The sequence below is a fragment of the Topomyia yanbarensis genome, chromosome 3, assembly GCF_030247195.1.
Source record: "Topomyia yanbarensis strain Yona2022 chromosome 3, ASM3024719v1, whole genome shotgun sequence".
In the NCBI taxonomy this organism is placed as follows: domain Eukaryota; kingdom Metazoa; phylum Arthropoda; class Insecta; order Diptera; family Culicidae; genus Topomyia; species Topomyia yanbarensis.
Genome location: NC_080672.1, coordinates 278,314,572 through 278,338,992, shown reverse-complemented (window position 1 = coordinate 278,338,992; position 24,421 = coordinate 278,314,572). Strand labels below are relative to the sequence as shown.

Genomic DNA, 24,421 nt, shown 5'->3' with positions numbered 1-24,421 from the left:
TAGGTAACACGGTACCAGGGATACCAGGCATATGTATTCACATTTCATGAAAAAATGTCTTCATTTGTCTTCACCGACAAGGATTGTGAATCGGTTTCAGATTTTGAGTCAGAACTCTGCCAGAAATCGGTCAGACAACCGTAACAAATTTGCCTTCTAAATGTAAAACCCGTCTTCACAGCCTTTCAAATGTCTTCAAAATGAAAACATGTCTTCACATCTGGCATCGCTGGTCATTACTGTGAAACTCTCGACAAACATATGATTACGGCTTAAAAGCCAACTGTCAAAATTCTCTTTGAAAAGAAATTCCGGACAAACCGTTACAGTCGTGATTCGCTGGTTGGGCCACACCTCTGTCCAAATAACGAATTTGATTCGTTGGTTGGGCCGACTGACAGATGTCAAAAACTCTCCAAAGGAGACGTTAGTAGTGTAATTGCATCTATTCACATCTCTACTAATTATCAGATTGATTGTCAAAGTAAATTTGACATAAGATTTTGACATTCAGATGCTTTTTAGTTGAGCAATAATCCAACTAGCGGAGGTCCAACTAAAAAGCGGTCCATCTAAAAATGTCCAACCAGCGAATCACGACTGTACTCGCCAATCACAGATATTAGTACAAAAGAGAAAAGTTTTTTCTTTCATTACCTATCATAAATTGCGTTTAGCCCTAGGGGCAGATCACGGGCCCTATTCTCACAGTCACGTCATCTAGTGACTAGAAGGAAACTTTCTTCTAGTCACTAAGTGACGTGACTGTGAGAATAGGGCCCCACTTGTGATGCATTTTTAAAAATCAGCGAACTTAAATGCATTTCTTTCCATCAAAATAGAAATTCATAATGTATTTTGCGTTGTGTGCAATATATTTTGCGTTGCGTGTAAGACGTCAAAACCCTACAAAAAACTAGCCCTACATTCAACAAAACGTCGAACAAAGTGAATCAGCGTAGGACGTTTGTTAAACAAACTTTTCTGCGAGGGAGTGCAAAGTTGATGTAAAAATGAAAATTAAATGCATTTTTTTCTAATTTGATGCAAATTTGTTATACATTTCTAGAGTGATCTGCCCCTAGGTTTAGCCATTAACGGTTTGTCCGGAATTTCCTTTCAAAGAGAATTTTGACAGTTGGCTTTTAAGCCGTAATCATATGTTTGTCGAGAACTTCACGCAAATTTAAACTGAACAAAAATAACGGATTCGGTTGGGTCACTGAAGCCCGAATACTAACTAGAACCAGCCAGAATTCCAGTTCATTTCCGGCTGAACTTTACCGGGGAGAAATGTGCCAAAAATGTGTCCACCTTATTTCTTACTCTTCTCTTGAGTTTTGACAGTATGCTTGTTGGTCCTTTTAAAAAAAAACACGCGAAATCTGAACTGAACTGAACAGACGTAAATGAATGACATGATTATGGGACTTTGTTCGCGTTTTTAATTCATTTTGCTTTCGCAACTCGTCATTTCCTCACAAGTAGTATAGTGCATTAGTTTGTTAGAGAGAATAAAGTGCAGTTTTGCATTACGCATTGATTATAAGCAACTCGGTGAAATTTGCATAGTGCATCTTCTGTTCCGCAAAAGGGGAGTATTATGTATTATACATTACGATGGTTGCTTGAATACAGTTTCAATTTGGCAAGGTATGATAAAACTCCATCACCGATTAATTGTATCGGTTGCATATTAATAACCAGTATAAGCGAAGAAAGTGATTTCCTTAAGATTACAAGATGATAAATATTTATATTTTTATTTAATATACTCTTCGTTTTAAGCTTTGTTCTAATAACCAATATTCACATTGACTATTTAAAAATAATAAAGTAGCAGGCTAGCTCTTCATTTATGCATCATTCGAAGGTAAATAACTTAATATTTAAGCAGCAAATTGTTTAATTTATAGGTATCTGCACAATAGGCTATAATTAATAAATATTAGTAGCCCCGGTAACTCCACAAAAAGCTTCAGATCTAGATTTTGACTTAAACCGGTTTTCCAGTAGACGATTATTTGAACTGTCCTTTGATTGAGTAATAGAAGGTCAGATTCACAGTTTGTGTGAGAACCTGTTGCGATAAATGTATGTGGCTGCAGCCTTAAATTCGCATTTTATATTATCAATGCTTGAATAGGGTAAGATTAAAGCCGTCGATCTGCGTAATTTCGAGCGTACAGGATAATTGCAAAGCTAGTGCTACGATAATTCATCTTATTAATCTAGCAATGGATTGCACTGATATTCACCATTATTCTTGTTTAGGACGAATTCAAGATTTGTTCGAAAGCGATTCAAACGAATAGTAAGGCCATTTGATTTAGCTGTCGTAAACGGGAATACAAACCACTTGCAAACGAATATCGCATTCGTCGTAAACAAGAATAAGGGTGACTGATTAGCATCAATACCGTAATTGGCAGTACATTTACCTGGTACGTAGCCAGTCTGGATATAGTGCTCAACGCACATACATAGGATTTGATGATTCCAATCCAAAAATGTGATTACGAAGATCTTCTATAATTCCGCACAGTACCTAATACCGTGTATTTTTCGTGAATTTTATAAATACGGCAATGCATGTATTAATTACTTTGTAGTAGTATTTCGAAAATTCAATGTCTAGGTGCGCTTAGGATTTGCCAACCAGTAGAGTGGCCAGACCTATCGATTTACCAATATCAACCCTCCAACCCCCCCCCCCCCCCCCCCTTTGGCTACGTGACAATAGGACTTCTGTCTAATTTGTCTGAAGCTTTAGTTATAAAATAGACTGTCTGAAACTCACTTAATTGCAATGAATTCGATCCGTCAGTGCATTAACAGTGCGTCATATTCGCACCAGTTTTTCACATACACATATTGTGGTTCTGAAGAAGAATGATGTTCAAAATGCCTTTGATGGTTGTTGAAATGAATAAATTTCCGTTTATCTTTGAATCTTGATGATTTTCATTAATATTTTTCCTATTATTGGAAAATTTTCTTAGGGTGTGGACAACTGACCACATTTTTTTAAATGGCAAAAAATCATTTTACTAATTTTTTTTCATGTTGACATAATAAATTAAATTCTTTCATCAGTTATTAGCAAAGGCTTTTCCATTGGTGTGCTTATTCCCCTATATTGTGCAATTGGAGTAATGTTGTGAGCCAAATACAAAAGGGTGCCGACAACCGATTATATTCCACTACTTGTTAGACGCTATAGCTTTCGTGAAATTTTGTCTACTTTCCGAATCTGTAATACGTTTTGATGTAGGCGTTCATTTGATAAAGTTATAACATATTTGTCGAATGAAGATCCGTCAAATCGTTGTAAACGTTACGAAAGAATGTGTCACATAGATTTTATATGAATTGCCGTTTAGAGCTATTGGTTTTAGGTAATACATTTTAAGTGAAATTGTGATTATGATGATAGATTTCATGTGATATTACAATATTTTCAGACGTTTTTCTTTTAGTTTTATGGAACAAGTTAAAGCTTTATTGGTACAACAAACATGAAACTTAAATTGTCTACTTAACTTGACTGCATCTCAAAAATCAATCCGTGTGCTCCCTACGTCAGTATGGAAAGACTGTTGTGTGTCGAACAAGTTAGTGGCTTGAAGACTTCTATAAATGTGAATCCAGATGAATGGAATTTTATTATTAAATAAATTAAACTAATGGATAAAAGTATTATTTTCTAGGAAATGAATTATACGTAAGTCATATTTTGCAAATATTTCATCGTTGTTATCATTCATGTTTTCATCGTTGTTAGCATTTTAAAAGCACTGCTTTTTAAACAGACATATGCGAATCGGAATGGTTCAATAACCCATACAGTGCGAAAACGCATATCTCCTGTATTCGAACGCTTATTTTAAGACTAAGCTAAAATCCAGCTTTCGAGTAAATTCACAGTATTATTATTTTTTTTTTATCTTAAAATACGTTTATTTAGGCCCAAATGCTGTAGCTTAACGAGGCCGATAATTCATTTTTTTTTATATTACATGTCACATGTTAGTGGGGGAAGGGAAAGCCGTATTTAGGGGCGGCTTGCTCCCCTCTTATGTAAGTAAAGGAAAAAGGTAGGAAGTGGGATACATATTGTGTAATTGACATCGTCGTTTGCTGATTGATCATTGTGGCGGATATGCACACTTTGTTGTAGTGTTGTAGTTTCCAGCCTGTAATCGCAGGGGCGAGGGGAGGGTCGATATTTCGGATAATTATTGGCACTCTATATCATCTGCATGTGCGGTATGTCATGATGTTCTGGATAGACGGTTATCAAGAAGAGTGTGCACCGAAGACTCGTGAAGCAATGCCATATTGTAGATACAGGGATAGGTTGGTGAGATTCTACTGTGAATGAGAGAGGGTAAAATGTATTAAACTTGGACATCAATGGTTTTCAAAAAGATATAGATAAGAAAAATATAGGGGTGGTCACGGCTTGCCAGGACGTCCCGGACTGGCACATAGGGTGATCTACCTCGGGCCCGAAGGGAATCTATTAGTTGGGACCTGGCAACACAGTACTCTGCGCACAGCCAAACAACATGCTCGATGTCGTGATAGCCGTTCTCACAAACACAATGATTATTTTCAGCAAGCCCTATACGACGGAGATGCGCGTCAAACGAGTAATGGTTGGACATGATCCTTGACATCGTACGAATAAAGTCCCGGTTCACATCCAACCCCTTAAACCAAGCATTCGTTGATACCTTCGGGATAATGGAATGTAGCCACCGTCCCAGATGCCCATTGCTCCATGAGGTTTGCCAACTATCGAGCGTCCTCTGACGAGAGATACTGAAAAATTCGTTGAAGCAAATTGGTCTTTCATAAGTGTCGCCTTCTAATGCGCCCACCTTGGCTAAAGAGTCCGCCTTCTCATTGCCCACAATAGAACAATGTGACGGGACCCAAACCAAGGTAATCTGGTAAGATTTTTCAGATAAAGCACTCAGATATTCCCGTATTTTCCCCAGGAAATACGGTGAGTGCTTTCCAGGCTTCGCCGCACGGATGGCCTCAATGGAGCTGAGACTATCCGAAACGATGAAGTAATGGTCTGAGGGCAGGGTGTCAATGATCCCGAGAGTATACTGAATGGCAGCTAATTCTGCGACGTAAATTGAAGCAGGATCATTGAGTTTGAATGAGGCAGCAAGATTTTCGTTGAAGATACCGAAGCCTGTGGACCCGTCGAGAATTGATCCGTCAGTGTAGAACATTTTGGCGCAGTCGACTTGGTATGGTATTTGTTATAGAAAATATTTGGGACCACTTGTGGGCGAATATGATCCGGAATTCCATAAATCTCTTCCTTCATGGATGTATCGAAAAATACATTTGGATCAGAAGTATCTAAGAGATGAGCACGGTTGACGTTATATGTAGATGAATTGATGTTCTGTGCCATGTAATCGAAGTACAAGGACATGAATCGGGTCTGAGAATTAAGCTCGACAAGCCTTTCGCAATTTGCAATCACCAATGGGTTCAGAATATCGCATCGAATGAGCAATCGATATGAGAGGTCCCAGAATCGATTTTTCAGCGGAAGAACGCCCGCCAGCACTTCGAGACTCATCGTATGGGTCGAGTGCATGCAACCCAAGGCAATACGCAAGCAACGATACTGGATTCGCTCCAGTTTGATGAAGTGTATGTTCGCAGCGGAACGAAAGCAGAAACATCCGTACTCCAACACTGATAATATCGTTGTTTGGTACAACCTGATTAGGTCTCCTGGATGGGCACCCCACCATGTTCCAGTTATTGTACGGAAAAAGTTGATCCTTTGTTGGCACTTCTGTTTCAGATACCTAATGTGACATCCCCAGGTACCTTTAGAGTCGAACCATACCCCGAGATATTTGAATGTTGAAGCCTGAGCAATAGTTTGATCCATTAATTGAAGCTGTAGTTGCGCTGGTTCACGCTTTCTAGAAAATACGACTAGCTCAGTTTTCTCCGTGGAGAACTCGATACCCAGTTGGAGAGCCCATGCAGACAAATTGTCCAAGGTATCTTGCAGTGGTCCTTGCAAGTCGACGGCTTTAGGACCTGTAATAGAGACCACACCGTCATCTGCAAGCTGCCTTAGCGTGCAGCAATTGACAAGACATTCGTCAATGTCATTCACGTAAAAATTGTAGAGGAGAGGGCTTAGACATGAGCCCTGGGGAAGGCCCATGTAGCTAAATCGTGATGTCGATAAATCGCCATGCGAGAAATGCATTTGTTTTTCAGACAACAGGTTTAGCAAAAAGTTATTTAAAATTGGCGAAAGACCATGCTGGTGCAACTTCTCATAAAGAATGTTGATCGAAACTGAATCAAAAGCCCCCTTAATATCCAAGAATACTGATGCCATCTGCTCTTTGTTAGCATATGCCATTTGAATTTCTGTTGAGAGCAACGCAAGGCAATCGTTCGTCCCTTTGCCTTTGCGGAAGCCAAATTGTGTATCTGACAGTAAGCCATTTGTTTCGACCCAATTGTCGAGCCGAAACAGGATCATTTTCTCGAACAACTTCCGGATACAGGACAGCATTGCAATCGGACGATACGAATTGTGGTCGGAGGCTGGTTTTCCTGGTTTTTGGATGGCGATGACCCTCACCTGTCTCCAGTCATGTGGGACAATGTTACCCTCAAGAAACCTATTAAATAAATTCAACAAGCGTCTTTTGGCAGAGTCTGGTAGATTCTTCAATAAGTTGAATTTAATTCTATCTGGCCCCGGGGCTTTATTGTTACATGATAAGAGAGCAAGTGAGAACTCCACCATCGTAAACGGTGTTTCGTTCGCGGTATTGTAAGGCGACGCGGCGCGGTAGATTTTCTGTGCCGGGGCGGAATCCGGACAAACCTTCTTGGCGAAATCGAATATCCAACGGTTTGAATATTCCACGCTCTCGTTAGTACTGTTTCGGTTTCGCATACGTCGGGCCGTGCCCCAAAGAGTGCTCATCGATGTTTCTCTTGTTAACCCGTCGACAAACCGGCGCCAGTAACTGCGTTTCTTAGCTTTCATTAAATTTTTCATTCGCTTTTCTAATATCGCGTATACTCGATAACTAGCAACTAAACCGTCGTTCCGGAAGGTTTTATACGCGGCAGCTTTCTCCGCGTACACGTCTGAGCACTCTTTGTCCCACCACGGGTTGGGAGAACGTTTTTGGGTGTTCACGTCGGGTACTCGTTTCGTCTGAGTTTGAATCGCGCTATCGAGAATCGAGTTGGACAAAAACTTATATTCTTCCTCCGGGGGAAGTATCTGTGTTGAATCGATAGTTTTGGATATCTCAGCAGCGTAGCTCTTCCAATCAATGTTTCGTGTGAGGTCATAGGGAACATTGATTGGTGTCGATGGTCTTGAACCAGTGGTGATTGCAATTACAATTGGTAAGTGGTCACTACCGTGGGGATCAGATATTACCTTCCACTTGCAATCTAACCGTAGTGATGTCGAGCATAAAGATATGTCCAGTGCACTTGCTTGCGCAGGTGGTCTAGGAATTCGTGTCATTTCCCCTGTGTTCAGAATTGTCATATTGAAGTTGTCACAAAGGTCTTGAATTGTCGAAGATCGATTATCGTCATATAGACAGCCCCACCCCGTACCGTGAGAGTTAAAGTCTCCAAGAAGCAGGCGGGGCGAGGGAAGGTGTTCAATCACGTTGGAGAATCTTCGATATCCCATCATGGCCCTAGGAGGAATGTAAATAGAAGCAATGCAAAGATCTTTGCCTTTGATTGTTGTTTGACAAGCGACAACTTCAATGCCTGGCGTCGAAGGGAGGTTGATTCGATTGAAGGAGTAGCACTTTTTGATCCCTAAAAGTACCCCCCCCATATGAGTCTTCTCGATCCAAGCGGATAATGTTAAAATCGTGGAAGTTGAGGTTTATATTAGAAGTTAGCCATGTTTCACATAAGGAAAATGCATCACAATGATTGTAATTTAGCAAGTGTTTTAATGAATCAATTTTGGGGATAATACTTCTGCAGTTCCACTGTAAAACAGTGATCAGATCCCTGATTCCGTCTAATAAGTTAGCCATCGAAGGATACGATCGCTGTAAGGAGGGGCCATTGTTCAGTCAACTGTTTTAAAAATGTTCTTACTGTTGGTAGAATAGCAACCAGCAAGCTTTTCAGAGGATCGGTAATGTTGAAAGCTGTGAATATCCAGTCCACAATGTCAGAAAATTTAAGGAATCCCGTTTTAGGTTGAGTTTCTGACTGTAAAATTGGAGCACTTGGGATTTTTGGTGCCCCGGGGAGTGCTGGGAACTCCTGGTTGTATCTCAATTTCCCAAAACCAGGAGGTATTATCTTCGGATTTGTACCAGCACTTCCAGTTGATGAATTATTTTTATTTTGTACCCTTGTTTGGGACAACCTAGGACCCTTACGAGGAAGTTCAGGTGAGTTTTGATTAGGTCTTTTCCTAGAGTTTCCAAGCGGAGCCAAAGAATGCCCCTCGCAAGGGTCGTTAGAGGCGTTATCGTCAGTTGGCAAGAGAGCGAATGGGTTTTCGGAGATAAGTGGAACAGCTCTTTTAAGCATTTCTGCGTAAGAGCGTCTGGAGCGATCTTTGGCGGATCGCTTCAGTTTATCCGCGCGAAGTTTGTACGTTGGGCATGTCAAAAGTGCATGCGGATTCTCCCCACAGTAAACACACTTCTCAGCGGGGTTACTGCAAGTATCATCCGCATGGCGTTCCCCACATTTACCGCACCGTTGCTTGTTGCTACAGTAGGTGGCCGTGTGACCTAGCTGCTTGCAATTGGAACAATTCATGACCCGCGGTACAAACAGGCGTACAGGTAGACGAGCTCCTCCCACTTCAACGTAGCTCGGAAGTGCAGATCCGGCGAAGGTTACGCGAAACGAGTCTGATGGATAGTAATTACCATCTTCGATGGACTTTGAGTGCAATTGCTTGCACTCCAAAATCTTAACTGATTGAAGGTTAGGGTCCTTAAAGCGGCCAGCCCCATCATTCATCAGATCATCGACAGTTAGACCCGCATCACTTACCACACCGTCGATCTCCACATCACGAGAAGGGATGTAGACGCGATACTCCAGCGTAAAGAGGCTATTGCTAACGATATCATTGGCCTGTTTCAAGTCAGTAACGACTACGCCCAGTTTATCTGACTGAACCTTTTTAATCTCGGTTACGGCCGAGTAACGTTTTGTCAGCTCCCGTGCAACAGTTATGCTGTTTAACGGTTTATTTTTGGGCCGAAAGTATACCACCCAAGGACCAGCGGATCCATCCTGGTAAACCTTGACTCGGGGGGGCTGTGAGACATTGGGGGAAAGTGGGGGAAGTGGATCGACCATAACATTATCTGTCTCAGTATCAGATATACGTTCTTCTTCTTCATAATATTCCTCTTCGGAGGGTGATCCTTCTGTTTGTTCCATTTTGTTGCGGGAGCAACACGCTCGACCGCACTGTTTAACTTAAATCAAAATAAAAAATCAAAAGCAATAAAAAGAAAAAAATCGATAAGAAAAGTAAAAAACGAAACACTTCACCAGTTGGTTCCTGACGAGCTGGTAGGTGAATTGATCCTTCGTTTGTTTTATCCGTCACCCGCGTGACCTTCACACAGTAGAGCTGATATAGCTCGTCTAAACAAAGCCGTCTTTCAGGCAAGAAAAATGTTTAGTAACGCACTTCACTGCACTACTTTAACTGATATCGCAGGTAACAATTATCACTCGCGTGACTGTTTATTAGTAATGCTTTACTGCAGCCTCTGCCACAGCAAGCACCTTCGTACCACCGAAAAAACTAAACCACACCGGAGAGAACAAAAAGCACTTGTTTCCCGGTACAAAGTTGGGTTACGAATGACAGTATTATTTATCTGATTGATAATATCTTTCATCAAATATCTTCGGTTGGTGTCAGAACTTAAAAAATTGACATCCCTGCGTGCACTTGAAAGAGAAACGAAATACAATTCATGCTCGCCGCGATGAATTGTAATGTTTGGTTCGCTTCCCTTGTCATTCGTTCTCCCGACATAGAGGATTCAGTTTCTGATATTTTCGGTTCCGAAGCAAACTAAATTTTGTTTCGATACTAGCTCTGAGAGTTATTGAGCAAAAATGTACCAGATATAGATTATGCAGTTCACTTATGCTCGAAAATGTAGAAGATGTCACCTTCTGCCTTCAAACTGTTCACATATTAACAATTGAATGCTTTGGTTGGTGATGGTATTTATATATCCTCTGCACTCAATCATTCCATTCTGCTTAAAATTTCAATCAGAAAGGTAATGAATGAGGGAGGCGGTGAATTTGAATGTTGGTTTCAGTAAATACAAGCAGAAATAGGTAACTGACTTTGAAATCTCGCAGCACTGGTTGTGGTTAGGTTTTTAGGTTCGATTTGGACTAGTTTACCTTTTCACAATTAAAAATTTGATAAAATGCAAAAAGGATTTATTTCGTATTCACCTCTAATGCGAAAAATAGATAAGAAATAAAAGGTACAAATTGGATCAGGGTTTATGTAAATACCAGGGATGCGAATTTTCATTTTCAAATTCCAGCTTTTTGTTTAATCAACCGCAACCAAGATTCAAATTCAAAGCCTACCTTCCTTAGAGATTACGGATTTTCATGACTAAATCAATCGTTTAGGTTAAATGTGCGTAGTATGTTAATGTTAGTACCGAGTAGAGAGATATTCACAGGATCAAAAAATTGAAAAATGTGCGGAATTCATGAGTCTCTCAGGAAAAAATAAATACATGTTGCTTACCATTTAACACGTGTCAGATCTTTAGCTCAAAAAGCCTTACTTCGTCTGAATTGGACCAGTTCCTTCTATTATGTTGATGTTAAGAAAAGTTTGTCAAGCCAAGTGATGCACTCTCCCTAAGGGGCCAAAAGAGGATCGTAAATAACCCTATGCACTCAAATACATATTCGGGTAGTAATTTTTTTTGTGTCAAATCAATTAAAATTTGTATAACCAATATCTAGTGTGGTAATCTTCTAGCTTTCAACTATTTCGGAATACTGTCCAATTGTTATTTTGTGTTATTTCTGAAAGCATTTCCCAAGATCATCCTCGGTTGGTCTCTTCTTTTTTATACAAATGCTCCCCCACCTTTCCATCTGTCCTCACATAAAATAATATTAATTCAAACAGAACAAAAAATGGGTTGTGGTGTTCAAACTCTTTTTTGCAATCCTTGGTAGAATTCCTTTATCAACATTTTATTTGTTGATTCGGTACAACAAAACTTTGCCAAAATAATCAACTCAACCTAGACTAGCCGAATATCGTACAATACTATGCTCTTGTTTGGTCTCAGTAAAAATATCACTTCGTTACTGCTACTGGTCATGAGGCAAACTTATTACTATAATCAACTAACACACACCTCCAGTGGGCAATGCAAAGGTCATGCGTGTACTAGGTTCCTCGTCGTCGTCGTCGTCGTGTAAACAGATACGCAAATCAGTTTCAAAGTAAATCACTACGAGGTCGCTGGCCAGTAGCAGAGAATATTTTAAAACCGAATCCACCGGTCTTATCAATTAATCTGTTTTTAACGAATTCTTCGTTGGTGCCCATCCAATATATTCCAAACATGTAGATTTACTTATTTACTCGCTCCACTCTATCGCATTTCGTCCCCTGGTGGACTATATACATGTATATGAAACCTGATACGATTCCGATTATTAACTATTTACGTCCATTTCCTTATCTCTTTTTATTTCAGATGATCAGATAAGCGTTGAATATCAATAGGCTTTGGACGCACCGAAAATTATTCTTATCACCTTTAGTTTACCTAACAGTTGATTGATTCCGTACAGTCGGGCGTCGCTTTCGAATATTGCTACCGCCGAGCTTATACGCAAATCGCACAGTTTGCGGGTTGAAAGTCGAATTAATTTTTAGTTGTGCACAAAAAGAAGTTTTTGTTTGCATCGTCAGCGCGTTATTGAATGATTTAAGTTAAGTACGAGGCGATATAACAATGGCCGGCATGTTGTCACTAATCAAACAGTCAACGTTGGTGCATCTTTGTTTTGCCATATCATACTTTACATCTGGATTAGTCATCAACTCGGTACAGGCCGTATTGTATTTTGGACTGAAGCCGTTCAACAAACGACTTTATAGGAAAATAGGATACTATTTGTGTTACTCCTTCTACTGTCGTAAGTATAAAAAGATATTCCAATAGCAAATTCTTCCATCCTTGAACAAATTACTTTTATCAGTCAAGTCGAAACCGACTAAGTTTATCATACAAATCAACGGTGGCTGCTTTTCCTAAAACCCTAGAAAAATGGGAAAAGCACCACATGTAAAAATAGGGAAAGGTTGATGGTTTTGAGGGCAGAATTAAAAATATTTATCCATAGCTCTATACTGTCCATAATCTCTAGTCAGTCCCATGTTCTATGGGATTCCCTATCTATATAGGACTGACTTGCGATTATAGGCAGTATACACCATAAAAGGTGGTTTCTAAACCTAATGAGAGGCAATAAGTGATAATAATATCTCAAGCCTGAATTTGTCACGGACGCTAAAAAGACGGGAGGGTAATGTCAAAAACATAATCAGAATGAAGTAGAATATAGCATTATTTATATAATTATGTACATACTCGACGAGATTTTCGGAAAACGAATTGACTTTTCAAATTATGTTTAAATTGATGTTGCTTACGAACACGAGATCAAAGCAATCCAAGTGTAGCTTGTGATGTATCAGAGATCATAAAATTGCTTTACTTTCATCGTTGTATCTTTATAAAACAACCAGAATCATTCTAACACCTTTTAACATAGCTTTCATTGCACAAATGTCACCATTATTTTCCGCTAGGGACGAATTGTCATTATATTCCACACTAACTTGTTCGGTTTCATGAACAATAGCCATAGTAGACGCTGCGATCAATGGGAACGTTTAGAATCGGCGATATAACTATCACCGTTTTATATCCATATCAGACAGATTTATGTAGAGGGATAGATTGTTCGCATATTATTAGATATTCCCATACAGTGTTGTAGAACCTTTATGATTTGCTTAATTCCATTTTTATTATAGATACATCAAAATGTGATACGGATTTAATCTCTATATAAAGTGTCTATTTACGTTTGATTGTTATATTGTGCTAAACACCATGCGCCTTCATACCAGCAAAAATTCAAAAATGACATCTTTTAAACTCCTGGAGCAAAACAAGACCTGAAATTCGAAAAGTAGAGATGAATGTTTAATATGTGGCCGTTCCGAACGGACCTGATTGTACATAATACATTAGCGAACAAAGAGTCTGTTATGATGATGTAGGGTAAAATACCCATTTTCATCCTTGTAGGGAGGGTACCATACTAATGCATTAACCGCTTGGCGTATAAACGGTGGATTGCGCATAAATTGGCATCAATGGCTCTGCTTCATTGTTAAGAACTTATCTACTAACACAAATACCCTGACAACGATAAAATCGTCGTGTTTGTGCGCTACGAAAAAAAAACTCGACTCGGGTGCCCCAATTATCGCCCGGCCATTCGACGCAATGCGTTGAACATAGATGGCAGGCGCTGTTCTTACCAACTGCTTCAAATGGGTGGGATAATTAATGAAATAGTTTCGGCGCCCTACCTGATCACATAATTTGAAGAATATGTTAATCAAAATATAAGAACTTCAGGAACAATAGAAATTTCTGCGGACGAGGGACGTTGCTAGAAATAATGTTGTGACAGTAAATTTTCCGAACTTTATTCGCACATAATATGTACGATACAGATTTTAGTGAACAAATTAAAGAGTTGTGTATAGGACACGTCCACGGCGACATTAAAAATGTAGCTTTTTCACAAGCCTGCAATTTATATACTAAAGAATTTTAATCCATCAAAACTATCGATTTATTTTACAATTTGTTTCCGTCCCAGTTATATTTAAAACTCATACAGTATGTAAAAATATCTGATCCACCTCGTCACTAATTTAGTATATGTTTTCATTGTTCATGACGCAATCGAAGCAAATCCCCTTGGTTGACGCGTTTGACTGTATTGCAAACATCATCAAGCATATTTGTACGTCAGTCTTAAAGGGCCTCTGACAGACAATTGATTTAAAATGATTATTGCATTACGCCTCGATGGTGGTGCATCGAGGAAGCCGGAGGGCTTATGGGCCTTTTTATGTTTTTTGTATCTTCATACTCTGCACCTGCCCATACTAACGATCAACCATTAGTCTGTGCACGCTGGCGGGTCGGCGTGAGTTTTGCTGTGGACCGTGTTTGCAGACATTCTTCCACAACTTAGTGACATTGTTGGTGTATCGATTTATCGGTCGACTTCGTCATCGTTCATAGGCTAATAAGATAAATGTAAAAGTCGAAGCCTATTAGTGTTAAAGCAGTTATAAGCAGTAATTTTTAGTTCTAGTGTACAATTGTTATGTGCTAGTCGTATATCTGTGTATGTATCCGTCTGAGTATTGGTGACAGTTGGGTCAGGGAATGGATGCAGAACTGACGTATATGGTCAAGGCTTCTGTCTGTAACGTTACATTTTTACGCATATTTCATAAGAAAAGTCAGCAAAAACGATAAAACCAGATTTATCACAACTGCACATTATTAAGGTCACTAAACAGCACGTTTTTTCTACAGAAAGTTTTTTTTCTATCATGAACCGTTTTCACCTTATTGTCATTTTGATACGTCTGTCACGTTACACAACTTTCGCAGTTAGTTTGGAGGTTGCCGACTAAATTGAAAAAGTCTGTTCCGTTGGCCCCCAAATTTGAATGAACACAGTTTTAAGTTGAAGCTTGGACAATAAGGAAGAGTTTGAAATATAGTTTTCCTGAAGAAAAACTTTGTTTTCGATTTTATGGAGTATTTACAATGATCTGTCACGTTACAACCAGAATCTTTCACGTTACAGTTCTGCATTTTAATTGAAGCAAGAATATTAAGACAGTCGTACACAAATCATCCTTGATCTAAGAACTGAGTATTAACGGGAAATTTCATGTTTATTTTGAAAATCATATTGGTTTTGATGAACAAACGTGAATAACTTTTGAATAGGTCGTAACTTTACGATGTGACATATTGTCGAAAAAAAATCCAAAATAACTTGAAAACATCTGCATTTTGAAGGACAATTTTTCACGACCATTTTGAATTGAAAAACTATTTTTAAATTTTTAAATACATTCTAAAAAAAAATAAACAAAAATTAAAAGAATTTTTGAAATATGTTAAAATTTTTTATTGTTATTTTCTTTACGATGCAATTATATTTTAAACTTTGCAATCAAATTTTTATTTTTTTTTTATTAAAAGGGCGTATTTTCACTACTAGATATTTCTGTTAAAAAAAATCAAAATATTTCGGTAAATTTTTCTTAAGAACATTTTGCTTCGAAATGATATTTAGTATTAACATTGTATATGAAAATTATATTTATGACTGGCAAATATTAAGAAATTTAGAAGAATACTTGAAGTTAAAAATGCTTTCTTACTAATAACTTCCTAATAGTGCAATTAAAGTTTCTTCAATTTTTAGGCTTCCGTTAACAAAAAAAATCATTGTTTTTCTGTAATTGTATCTTTGAAAAATTTCACCAAAAAATATTCACACAGAAGAAATAATTCCCTAGAACTCGCTTCCATATAGTTTTGTTGCACAAGTGGCGATTTTCGAACAATATATTTTGAAAGTAGTGTATTAAAGATTCAAACGCCCTTTTTAAATATTACGCTTGGATAAAATTGTTTGTTTAATATTGCAAAATACTTAGTCTCTCTTATAGGTGAAACGTAAAATTTTTCTTCGGAATCAAAGATGGTCACCATTCTTGACGTAATTGAATCAAAATTATTGGAATTGCTTTACAGCAGAGAACATCTGTCACGTTACAAAAGATCAACTGTGTTTTCTTAAAAATGAATGAAACTTTAAGGTTTTCACAATACAGTTTCAAAAAGTAGACTCAAAATAGTAAGAAAAAATGCAGGTTAGACATTGTATGCATGCTGTTGGTGTGGTCCACAAAACTTTTTCGAATTTTTGATCGGTCACGTTACAAGTTATTTGGTTTTCAATACTTTACAACTGAAAATAAGCAATAATCCATATTCATTTCAATTTTTCAAGCAATATCATCAAATTTAAATTAGACTACGATGGAAAAATGTGGTTCCAGGCAAAAATTGAAAATATGGATTTTGTTTACCTTTTTATCTCATTGCGGTCATTTTCAGGTCATGCAAGTAGCAACAAACTCATTGCGGTCATTTTCAGGTCATGCAAGTAGCAACAAACTTTTATAAATGACAGACATGATTTTTTTTTCTGGGATCGCCATTCATATTTTTTCATATTAGAGGTTATATACATACGGAAAACAAACAGTTTGACGCAAAATTTGATAAAAAAAAATTTCGCCTGTGGTTGCCATTTTCGGAGCTTTGACCATATGATAGAATAGTGAGTAATGCTTCCTAGTATTCATTTGACTCTTTTCCCGGTGTTCGATTCTTGCATTCGATTCGATTCATTTTGAAAGATCGGATTGGATAAATTAAGGTACGATTAAATTACTGACGCACGTGAATCATCCATACCCGGTTAGCATAGCATTATATAATTCTAACAGAATGTTATTGTCGTTAATGGCAAATAAATAGCATTTGCTGGCACTTAGACGAGTTAAAGTAGTTCATTGCGTTTATTTCTTCTACTTCATCAACCTGTTTTTGTTGTGGTTCTATTAGTCTGCTTTTGCACCACTCATGTGTATCAAAAATAATATCGGTCAATTTATGCATTTGTAATTAACCTCTGCAATTAGATTCATACTGACTTCTACTAACACAATCATTTGCATATTCTCTCATATACACTCACAATCTCTCCCATTCCATACGTACAAACGCTCGTAGGCTTCGCGATAACACAAACCTGCTCTCAAACGTGAACATGCTATTGCAATCATCCACACATTCTTAACCCACCGCACCGCGAAAATGAATCGGTCACGTCTGGAAGCCGCTACCCCGGTCCTAACAGCCTAGGTTCATGCTTTCAATTGTACCAATTAAAAAAATGACGCTCATATTCACTACACAACATGTTCCATGGCGACATGATTGGGAACTCTAGTGATATAGGGGAGCTCTCTTCTAGTATTTAAACCTTACACTGAAAATTAAACATCAGATTCACGGTCCGCGTGCGATCGTTCAAGAACACACGCGAATATGCGAATTGTCACACGGTTATAAAATCGAATTTATCCACACAAAGTTACATAGACGCTAGCAGACGTGCCAAACACATTAACACACAAACGCTTGAGCTTCGTCCACGCACAACTACACCCGTGATCTGACAAATATGAAAACACCCCGATGTTTGAGTGAACGTTTTAGCACTTATAAACTCATAAACGCGGTCTCAAGTGCGGACCTACAAACACATGTCATGATGCGACTATAAATCGGCCACGTTCCTTATCCTCAGCCCCAGTAGCACTGGCCTTCACTTGGACCAATCGAAAAAAATGACGCTAATATCCACTAAAAAACACATTCCATGGCAACATGACCGGGAACTCTAGTGACAGGGGGAAATTTACTCTCATATCTTATTAAGCATCAGATTCACAATCCGCGCGCGATCATTCAACAATACACGCGAATATGCCATTGATCACACGGTTATGAAATCGAATTTATGCACACGAAGTTACATACACGTTAGCGATAGCGACAAATATGTTAACATACAAACGCTCGAGGCCGCGCGATCATCCACGCACACCTACGCCTGCGATATCGAAAACAGGATAACACCCCGGTAATTAAGTGTGAACGTTTTAGCACTTTAAATTTAATGTTTCGTGTTCCACTCGTCAGTAACTAACACCAACTTGCTATTGGTTAATGGTTATACGATGTATCAAATTAACACCAAATTGGCGTTAGTTAGACACGCCTAAAGCAACTGGCCGGTGTCGAGTGATGTCTCGATTAGCCAAGCACAGATGCTCTGTGTCGCTGACGAGTATGAGTTTCTTTTGGCATGAGAGCCAAACGCCTGCAAGTATGCATTAAATTCTAACTTTCCATAGCTAGGTCTTGTGCCCTTATACGCAAATTGGTTAATCCAATTTTTCCCTGTGGGAAAAGACAAATTGCATACTTATAAATTTACAAACGCAATCTCAAGAGTGGACCTACAAACGTCCGTGGACGTAACTGTTCGCGCGAACACGATTCGGTTACGGCCACAAATCTTTACCATCGGTCCTAGTAACTACTAGACAACACGATTCATGGAGAAATGACGTGGGAACTCTAGTGGAAGAATTCACTCTCTTCTAGCATCTGACCTATCGAACTTTTGTCTCTCGCTACCGAGCAGGAAAATGGTTATTGGAACATCAAATACTTCGCCATTGTCAGTTGTGAGATCGTATTCTTAATGTTTTTTGAAGCCGATCTGCTTCTGGTAAGATTCCGATTCATGCGCAAAATTTGCGGATTTTTTGCTTTTCTCATCTCAGTGTGATCAAACAAACCTGTTGAATTTGAAGGAGGAAAAAATCACAAATCATTCTCTACTATGTTTAAACCACAGTTGTTAGTTACATCATTCAAAACTCATTGGCCCTGTGAATATCCACTAACTAGGTTTACCAAGAAAAGCTACCCTGAAGATACTTCACACTGTTCAAGTATGCTGGAAAAGGCTTAGCATGTCAACATTTAACCTAAACTGGTCACCACAAGGCAGATGAAGGTTTTGGGTGGTGAATGAAAAAGCGTCAATTTTAATTAAAGTCGTTCTGTCCTGCGATAAAAATCCCATATACTTGAAGGTGAGTGATTGAAGGCGGTTTTGAATTTGAATCTTGGTTGCGGTAGATTCAACTGAAAATTGGCATTTGAAAATGAACTAATCGTTTCTACTTTCTGTTTTTTTTTGTAACGGATACCGAATGCTCGGTAGTTTTGCTTAATATTAACAAATTGAAAATGGCAAGTCAAATGACGCAGCCACGGTATTTGCAATACCTTCCCTGTTCAAGCAATATACTCGATTTGAAGATCATAACACAACGATATCAAACCTATATCTCCCGTTGATACTCAGGCTCTTCTTCTTACTTTTCATAAAAAAAATGTATACTCCAATGCAGAACATACTTTAATAATGAACCTAACTAATACTATTTCAGAACTAGTTTTCTTAGCCGATTGGTGGTCTGGCTCGACGTTGTACGTATACATTAGCGATGAAGATTTGAAATACTGCGGCAAAGAGCACGTCCTGCTTCTTATGAATCACACGTATGAGATTGATTGGCTTGTTGGTTGGATGTTCTGCGAGAAAGTCGGTGTGTTGGGTAACTGTAAAGCCTATGCGAAAAAAGCTATCCAATACATCCCAGCGATTGGCTGGGCTTGGAAATTCGCAGAGTTTGTTTTTCTGGAGCGGTCGTACGATAAGGATAAGGAAATCATAGGACTCCAGATCAAAGAAATCATGGATTACCCCGATCCTGGTTGGCTCTTGCTAAACGCGGAAGGCACGCGTTTTACGGAGAAAAAACACGAAGCATCGATTAAATTTGCTCGCGAACGTGGAATGACCGAGCTGAAACATCATTTGATTCCCCGCACCAAAGGTTTTACTGCTAGTTTGCCGTACCTGCGCGGCAGAAGCTCCATTCTAGATATTCAGCTAGCTATCCCCAAGGACTCACCGGTAAGTATGGTCCTACATACAATAATTTCAAGTTTTTTTTCTATGCAGTTTTTCTTTCAAAAGCGCTGATTTTTTTTTTGATTTCGGTTTTCGGCAGGTTAAACCAACTATTTTCAACATTCTGAATGGAAAAAGTATAACAGCTCACATGCATGTCCGTCGTATCCCAACGGAAACTTTGCCAGAAAATGAGGAAGAAGCCGCTGAATGGTTGCAGGAGTTGTTCCGCCAGAAGGATATTATGCAGGATAGTTTCCATACCCACGGTGATTTTTTCACCGGCTCCGGAGTTGTGAAGAAGGTTCCAATAAAATTTCAACCGCGCCTATCTTCTTTCGTTAATATGGTGGCATGGAACGTGATAACCGTAGTTCCCATGTCTTACTATCTCGTGCAGCAGTTGGTTAGTGGGGAGATTTTATATTTTTCCATAGGCTCGTCGATTCTTGTTGCTTGTAAGTTGTTGTAAAAGAAAATTGATTCACCCATACTCATATTCGTTTTTTTATGTTCAGTTTACGCATTAATGGTGAAGGCAATTGGAATGTCAAAAATTAGTAAAGCTTCCACGTACGGATCGGATAAGGTAAGTGGAGAGAGTGTTCACAACGGATCATCATCAAAGCAGGCATCTACTGATACGTCGAACTAGTAGTTGCGCTACTGACTAGTATGAAAGTGGATTGTATGTTGTATATCTTTGGACCTTCGAAACAAGCCCGAATCATAGATTAGTTATTCTACCCAAGAACAATAATTTCCTTCAATTTTTGGAGACTGCTTTTGCTCTAAGCAAATATAATACTTCTCGGAAATGCTATTTTCTAAAAAATCACGGACGTGCGTTCAACCACCATCAACTAGTGAGCCAAAGTTTTGCTACACAGGATTTTATTCAACGGTTTTAAATGAATGAAAGAAACAAGGCACGGAGTAGATTTCTCCAGAACGATGGTTGGGTCAAATAATGGAGTTTTCAACTAGTATGGTGTATTGCCGTTGCTATAGTTTGTATCATTTACATACACATGTATATATCCTTATACAAAAAATCTATTACCCAGATAAAACGAGCTAGCGAAACGCGAAATGAGCGAAAACATAATAGAATGTACTATTTATTGCCGACTTTTCGGTTTAAAATACTTTACACCAAGCAATGAAATTATGATATTTGAAAGGGATTTAAAAAAGCAGAGATACGCATAAAATGAACTGAATGTAAAGTGAAACAAGCATAAATTTTTAAATACTCAGTACAAACTTTCCCACAAACTGGATTATACATTCGTTGATTTGTTTTTTTCACGATGTTTGAATACCGACACAAGTCAAGTCATACAATATATTTAAGTTATTACAGAAATATGAACATCGTCTCACCAACAAAACAATTACATATTGTATTTCTGCTTTTTCTCCTTTTTATTGCGTTTTAAAAGATATATCCCAATTATCAAGTATGCAACATGCCCACAAAAGAATTCATCTAAATTTTTAGAAATCGATCTTTAGTACGATTTTGTATGCGAAGAAGACTTAACCTAGCCAAAAATAAAGAAAAAAGTAAATGACCGCACACTACCGTGTCTATCCTGACAATGCTAGAATTGCTGAAGCCGAGCTTCCTTATTATTAGTATGAATGCATTATTGTTCGATTAGTTTTAAAATAAGTTCAACACTTTAAAACAAACAATCTTCCGTGAAGTTCTACTTCTATTAAAATATGCTTCAAGAAGCTGGTGAGATGAATGCAACAGTCAAACAATTCATATGAATAATAGCTCGAAGAGAACTATAAACATGACTGGACAATTAGAGTCCTGCATGTTTCTCACTAGCATCTTATCTATGTTTAAACAGGCTTACACTCTAAATACACATAGAAAAGGTATCTGCAGACAGTTTAATAAATGATGTTGTAGTTGTTAGCCTTCTCTATAGCCTGGATAGAACAAGAAAGAAAGTCTGTTGGTTACACTCAAATATATTAATTATTTTTAGGAGTATTATTGACTCATATATTCCACTACAGATTTACAAACCAATTTTTAATTTCGTCGTAAAAAATTCCGCCTTCCTGGCGCAAAATATTCGACCTGTACTTTTTTGGGTATTCATTTGGTAGGGGCGCTTAGCATAACAGATATATGGCATGATTTGAATTGATCACATTGAAGGTCATTTGGCTAATTATTTTTATCTCCAGGTTAACGGTCTTTTGGTGTAAAGGTATGGTCGTTTGACATCATATTGAGCCGTGCCACCTGCTGAGGGTCTTTTGATATAACTATTTTTATTAAGGACAGCACCAATTTATCTTAATGGTCGTATTATATCCATTAAGTCTAATACTTATTGCTAAAGTTATTATTTCGTCGCTTTTGTGCTATGTTATCGCAAGTGCCATTTAGCACATTTCGAGAATATCGATTTTTAAAGTTTGAGGTTCAATATCTTGTAACTTATAATTTATACTTCTATCTATTCTATATGTATCTCTCAAATATTACGAAGATCCTGACCATGTTAACAGTTTTTGCCAAAAATGTAAACAAAATTCGCGCTCACACGTGCCATAGGTGTGTATTGATCACAAAACTTGTATGGCGTGTCATAATTGTACATGGAAAATTTTCAATACAAATAAATCATCAAAGTTTATCTTTTATTCATATCTTCGGCTTAATTCGGACTAGAAACAATCGGTGAGATGTATTTTAAAGGAAATTGGTCTGGAAAAAATAATAATTTTTGTTTTCAGTATTGCCAAAAATGCAATTTTTCCAATTTAGAAGTAAAACTGCATTTTTCTCGCAATACTTGAGTTTTATTCTGAAAATCATTATGCCAGCGTGTTCCTTAGACATTCTTACACCTAAAATCATCTAAAACTTCAACATAACTTGAGCCAATCCCAAGATACATTTGAATTGAAAAAGATTTGAAACAAAAAACTCACATTTTTTCCCTCGGCATGATACTGTACCTTGATGTGGTCCGGGGGCTTTTCCACCAAAACAGTATTACAGTGATTATATCACAGAAACGATTAATTTCTTTTTAGTTAAGCTACATTGTGATCAATTTTAGTACTTAACTTGGCGACCTTTATTATTCACTGCCATGGTCAAATAATATACAATGTGGGTTTAGGGCCCAATTCTCTCTGCAGGCACCCTTCTTTTGTTGCTATATTTTCAATTAGATCCATGCTAACACTCACTAACACAAATTGCTTATTCTCTCATATACACTGACAATCTCTCATTCCAAACGTACAAACGTGGCCTACGCGATAACACAAACCTGGTCACAAATACGAACGCCCGCGATCTCGCCAATATTCAAACACCCCGATTGATTAGGTGAACGTTGGAACCTAAGAACCTAAGCTCGCGCAATCATGAATTGGTCACGTCCGGAAGTCTCCGCCCTTGATCCTAGCAGCCCAAATTCATGCCTTTAGTTGGACCAATAGAAATAAAAACTAGACAAGACGTCTACGCGCGATCATTGAAGAATACGCGAACATGCGAATGGCCACACGCTTATAAAAATAATGCGTCCACGCGAAGTTACATACATACTAACACACGCGACAAAAACGTCCACATACAACCGCTCGAGTCCTTCGCGATCATCCACGCACGACCACAGCCACGATCTCATAAAAAGTATAACACCCCGGTGACTAAGTGAATGGTTTAGCACTTATAAATTAACAATCCCGGTCTCGAGAGTGAACCTCCAAATGCCCGTGCTCGCGCGATCATGAATCGGTTTCGTCCGGAATCCCCTATTCTCGGCCCTAGTAGCATAAGTCCAATGCCTTCAGGTGGACCAATCAAAAAATAATGCTCATATCCACTAAACTACATAAAAATCGAATGTATACACACAAAGTCACATACACGCGACAAACAAATATAAAAATGCTTGAGCCCTTCGCGACCATCCACGCAACCTATACTCGCGCTCTTTCAGACATTATAGGGTAAATGTACTATAATTCGCCCCCCTAAAGCATTTGTTTGCGGAAAAACTTTAAATTTCAACAATTTTGAATTGCTCTAATTTTATTTTATCATTCTCATCACGTATCATATAGTATCCAATAATCCTGAATAAAAGTGATTTAAAACATTAAATTAACAAAAAAATAACAATATTCTAAATCAAGATGTGATTCAATTTTCGTCCCCCTAAATTTAATCTTCGCCCCCCTTTTGCTCTATTCTTCGCCCCTGTGCGCCCACGCACAATTTCACGACTTCTATCATGCTACAATATCACAGAATTGGTAATAGAGAAAAGATTAGACAAATTCAGATTATATATTTTCAAAAACTAACTATCAAACAAATAATACGTTAACTTACAAGCTCTTGTATTTGTAGTCTTGTTATGTTGTGTTGTGTTGCGAAACGAGCGAGAAGCACTCCAAGTCCGTTCGTTCGCGAGCGTGTACGAATAGCACTGCCCATGATCGCATATTTGACCCGTCTTCTATGGGATTTCCTATCTTTATGGGACTGATTTGCGATCATGGGCAGAGCATGCCTAGC

At 38.3% G+C, this 24,421-nt stretch overlaps 1 protein-coding gene across 2 annotated transcripts; it reads left to right on the top strand.

Moving 5' to 3' along the window:
• Window positions 1-1,386: 1,386 nt before the first annotated feature.
• LOC131686767 (1-acyl-sn-glycerol-3-phosphate acyltransferase delta-like) lies at window positions 1,387-21,784 on the top strand. 2 transcript variants are annotated; one of them, XM_058970749.1, is made up of 5 exons: window positions 1,387-1,653; window positions 11,796-12,240; window positions 19,322-19,851; window positions 19,949-20,306; window positions 20,367-21,784. In XM_058970749.1, the coding sequence occupies exons 2-5, from the start codon at window positions 12,057-12,059 to the stop codon at window positions 20,501-20,503; spliced, it is 1,209 nt and encodes a 402-aa protein (XP_058826732.1). In that variant the 5' UTR covers window positions 1,387-1,653; window positions 11,796-12,056; the 3' UTR covers window positions 20,504-21,784. The 2 variants fall into 2 exon arrangements, with proteins under 2 accessions (XP_058826732.1, XP_058826733.1); XM_058970750.1 differs by lacking the exon at window positions 1,387-1,653 and adding an exon at window positions 1,789-1,873.
• The last annotated feature ends 2,637 nt before the right edge of the window (window positions 21,785-24,421 follow it).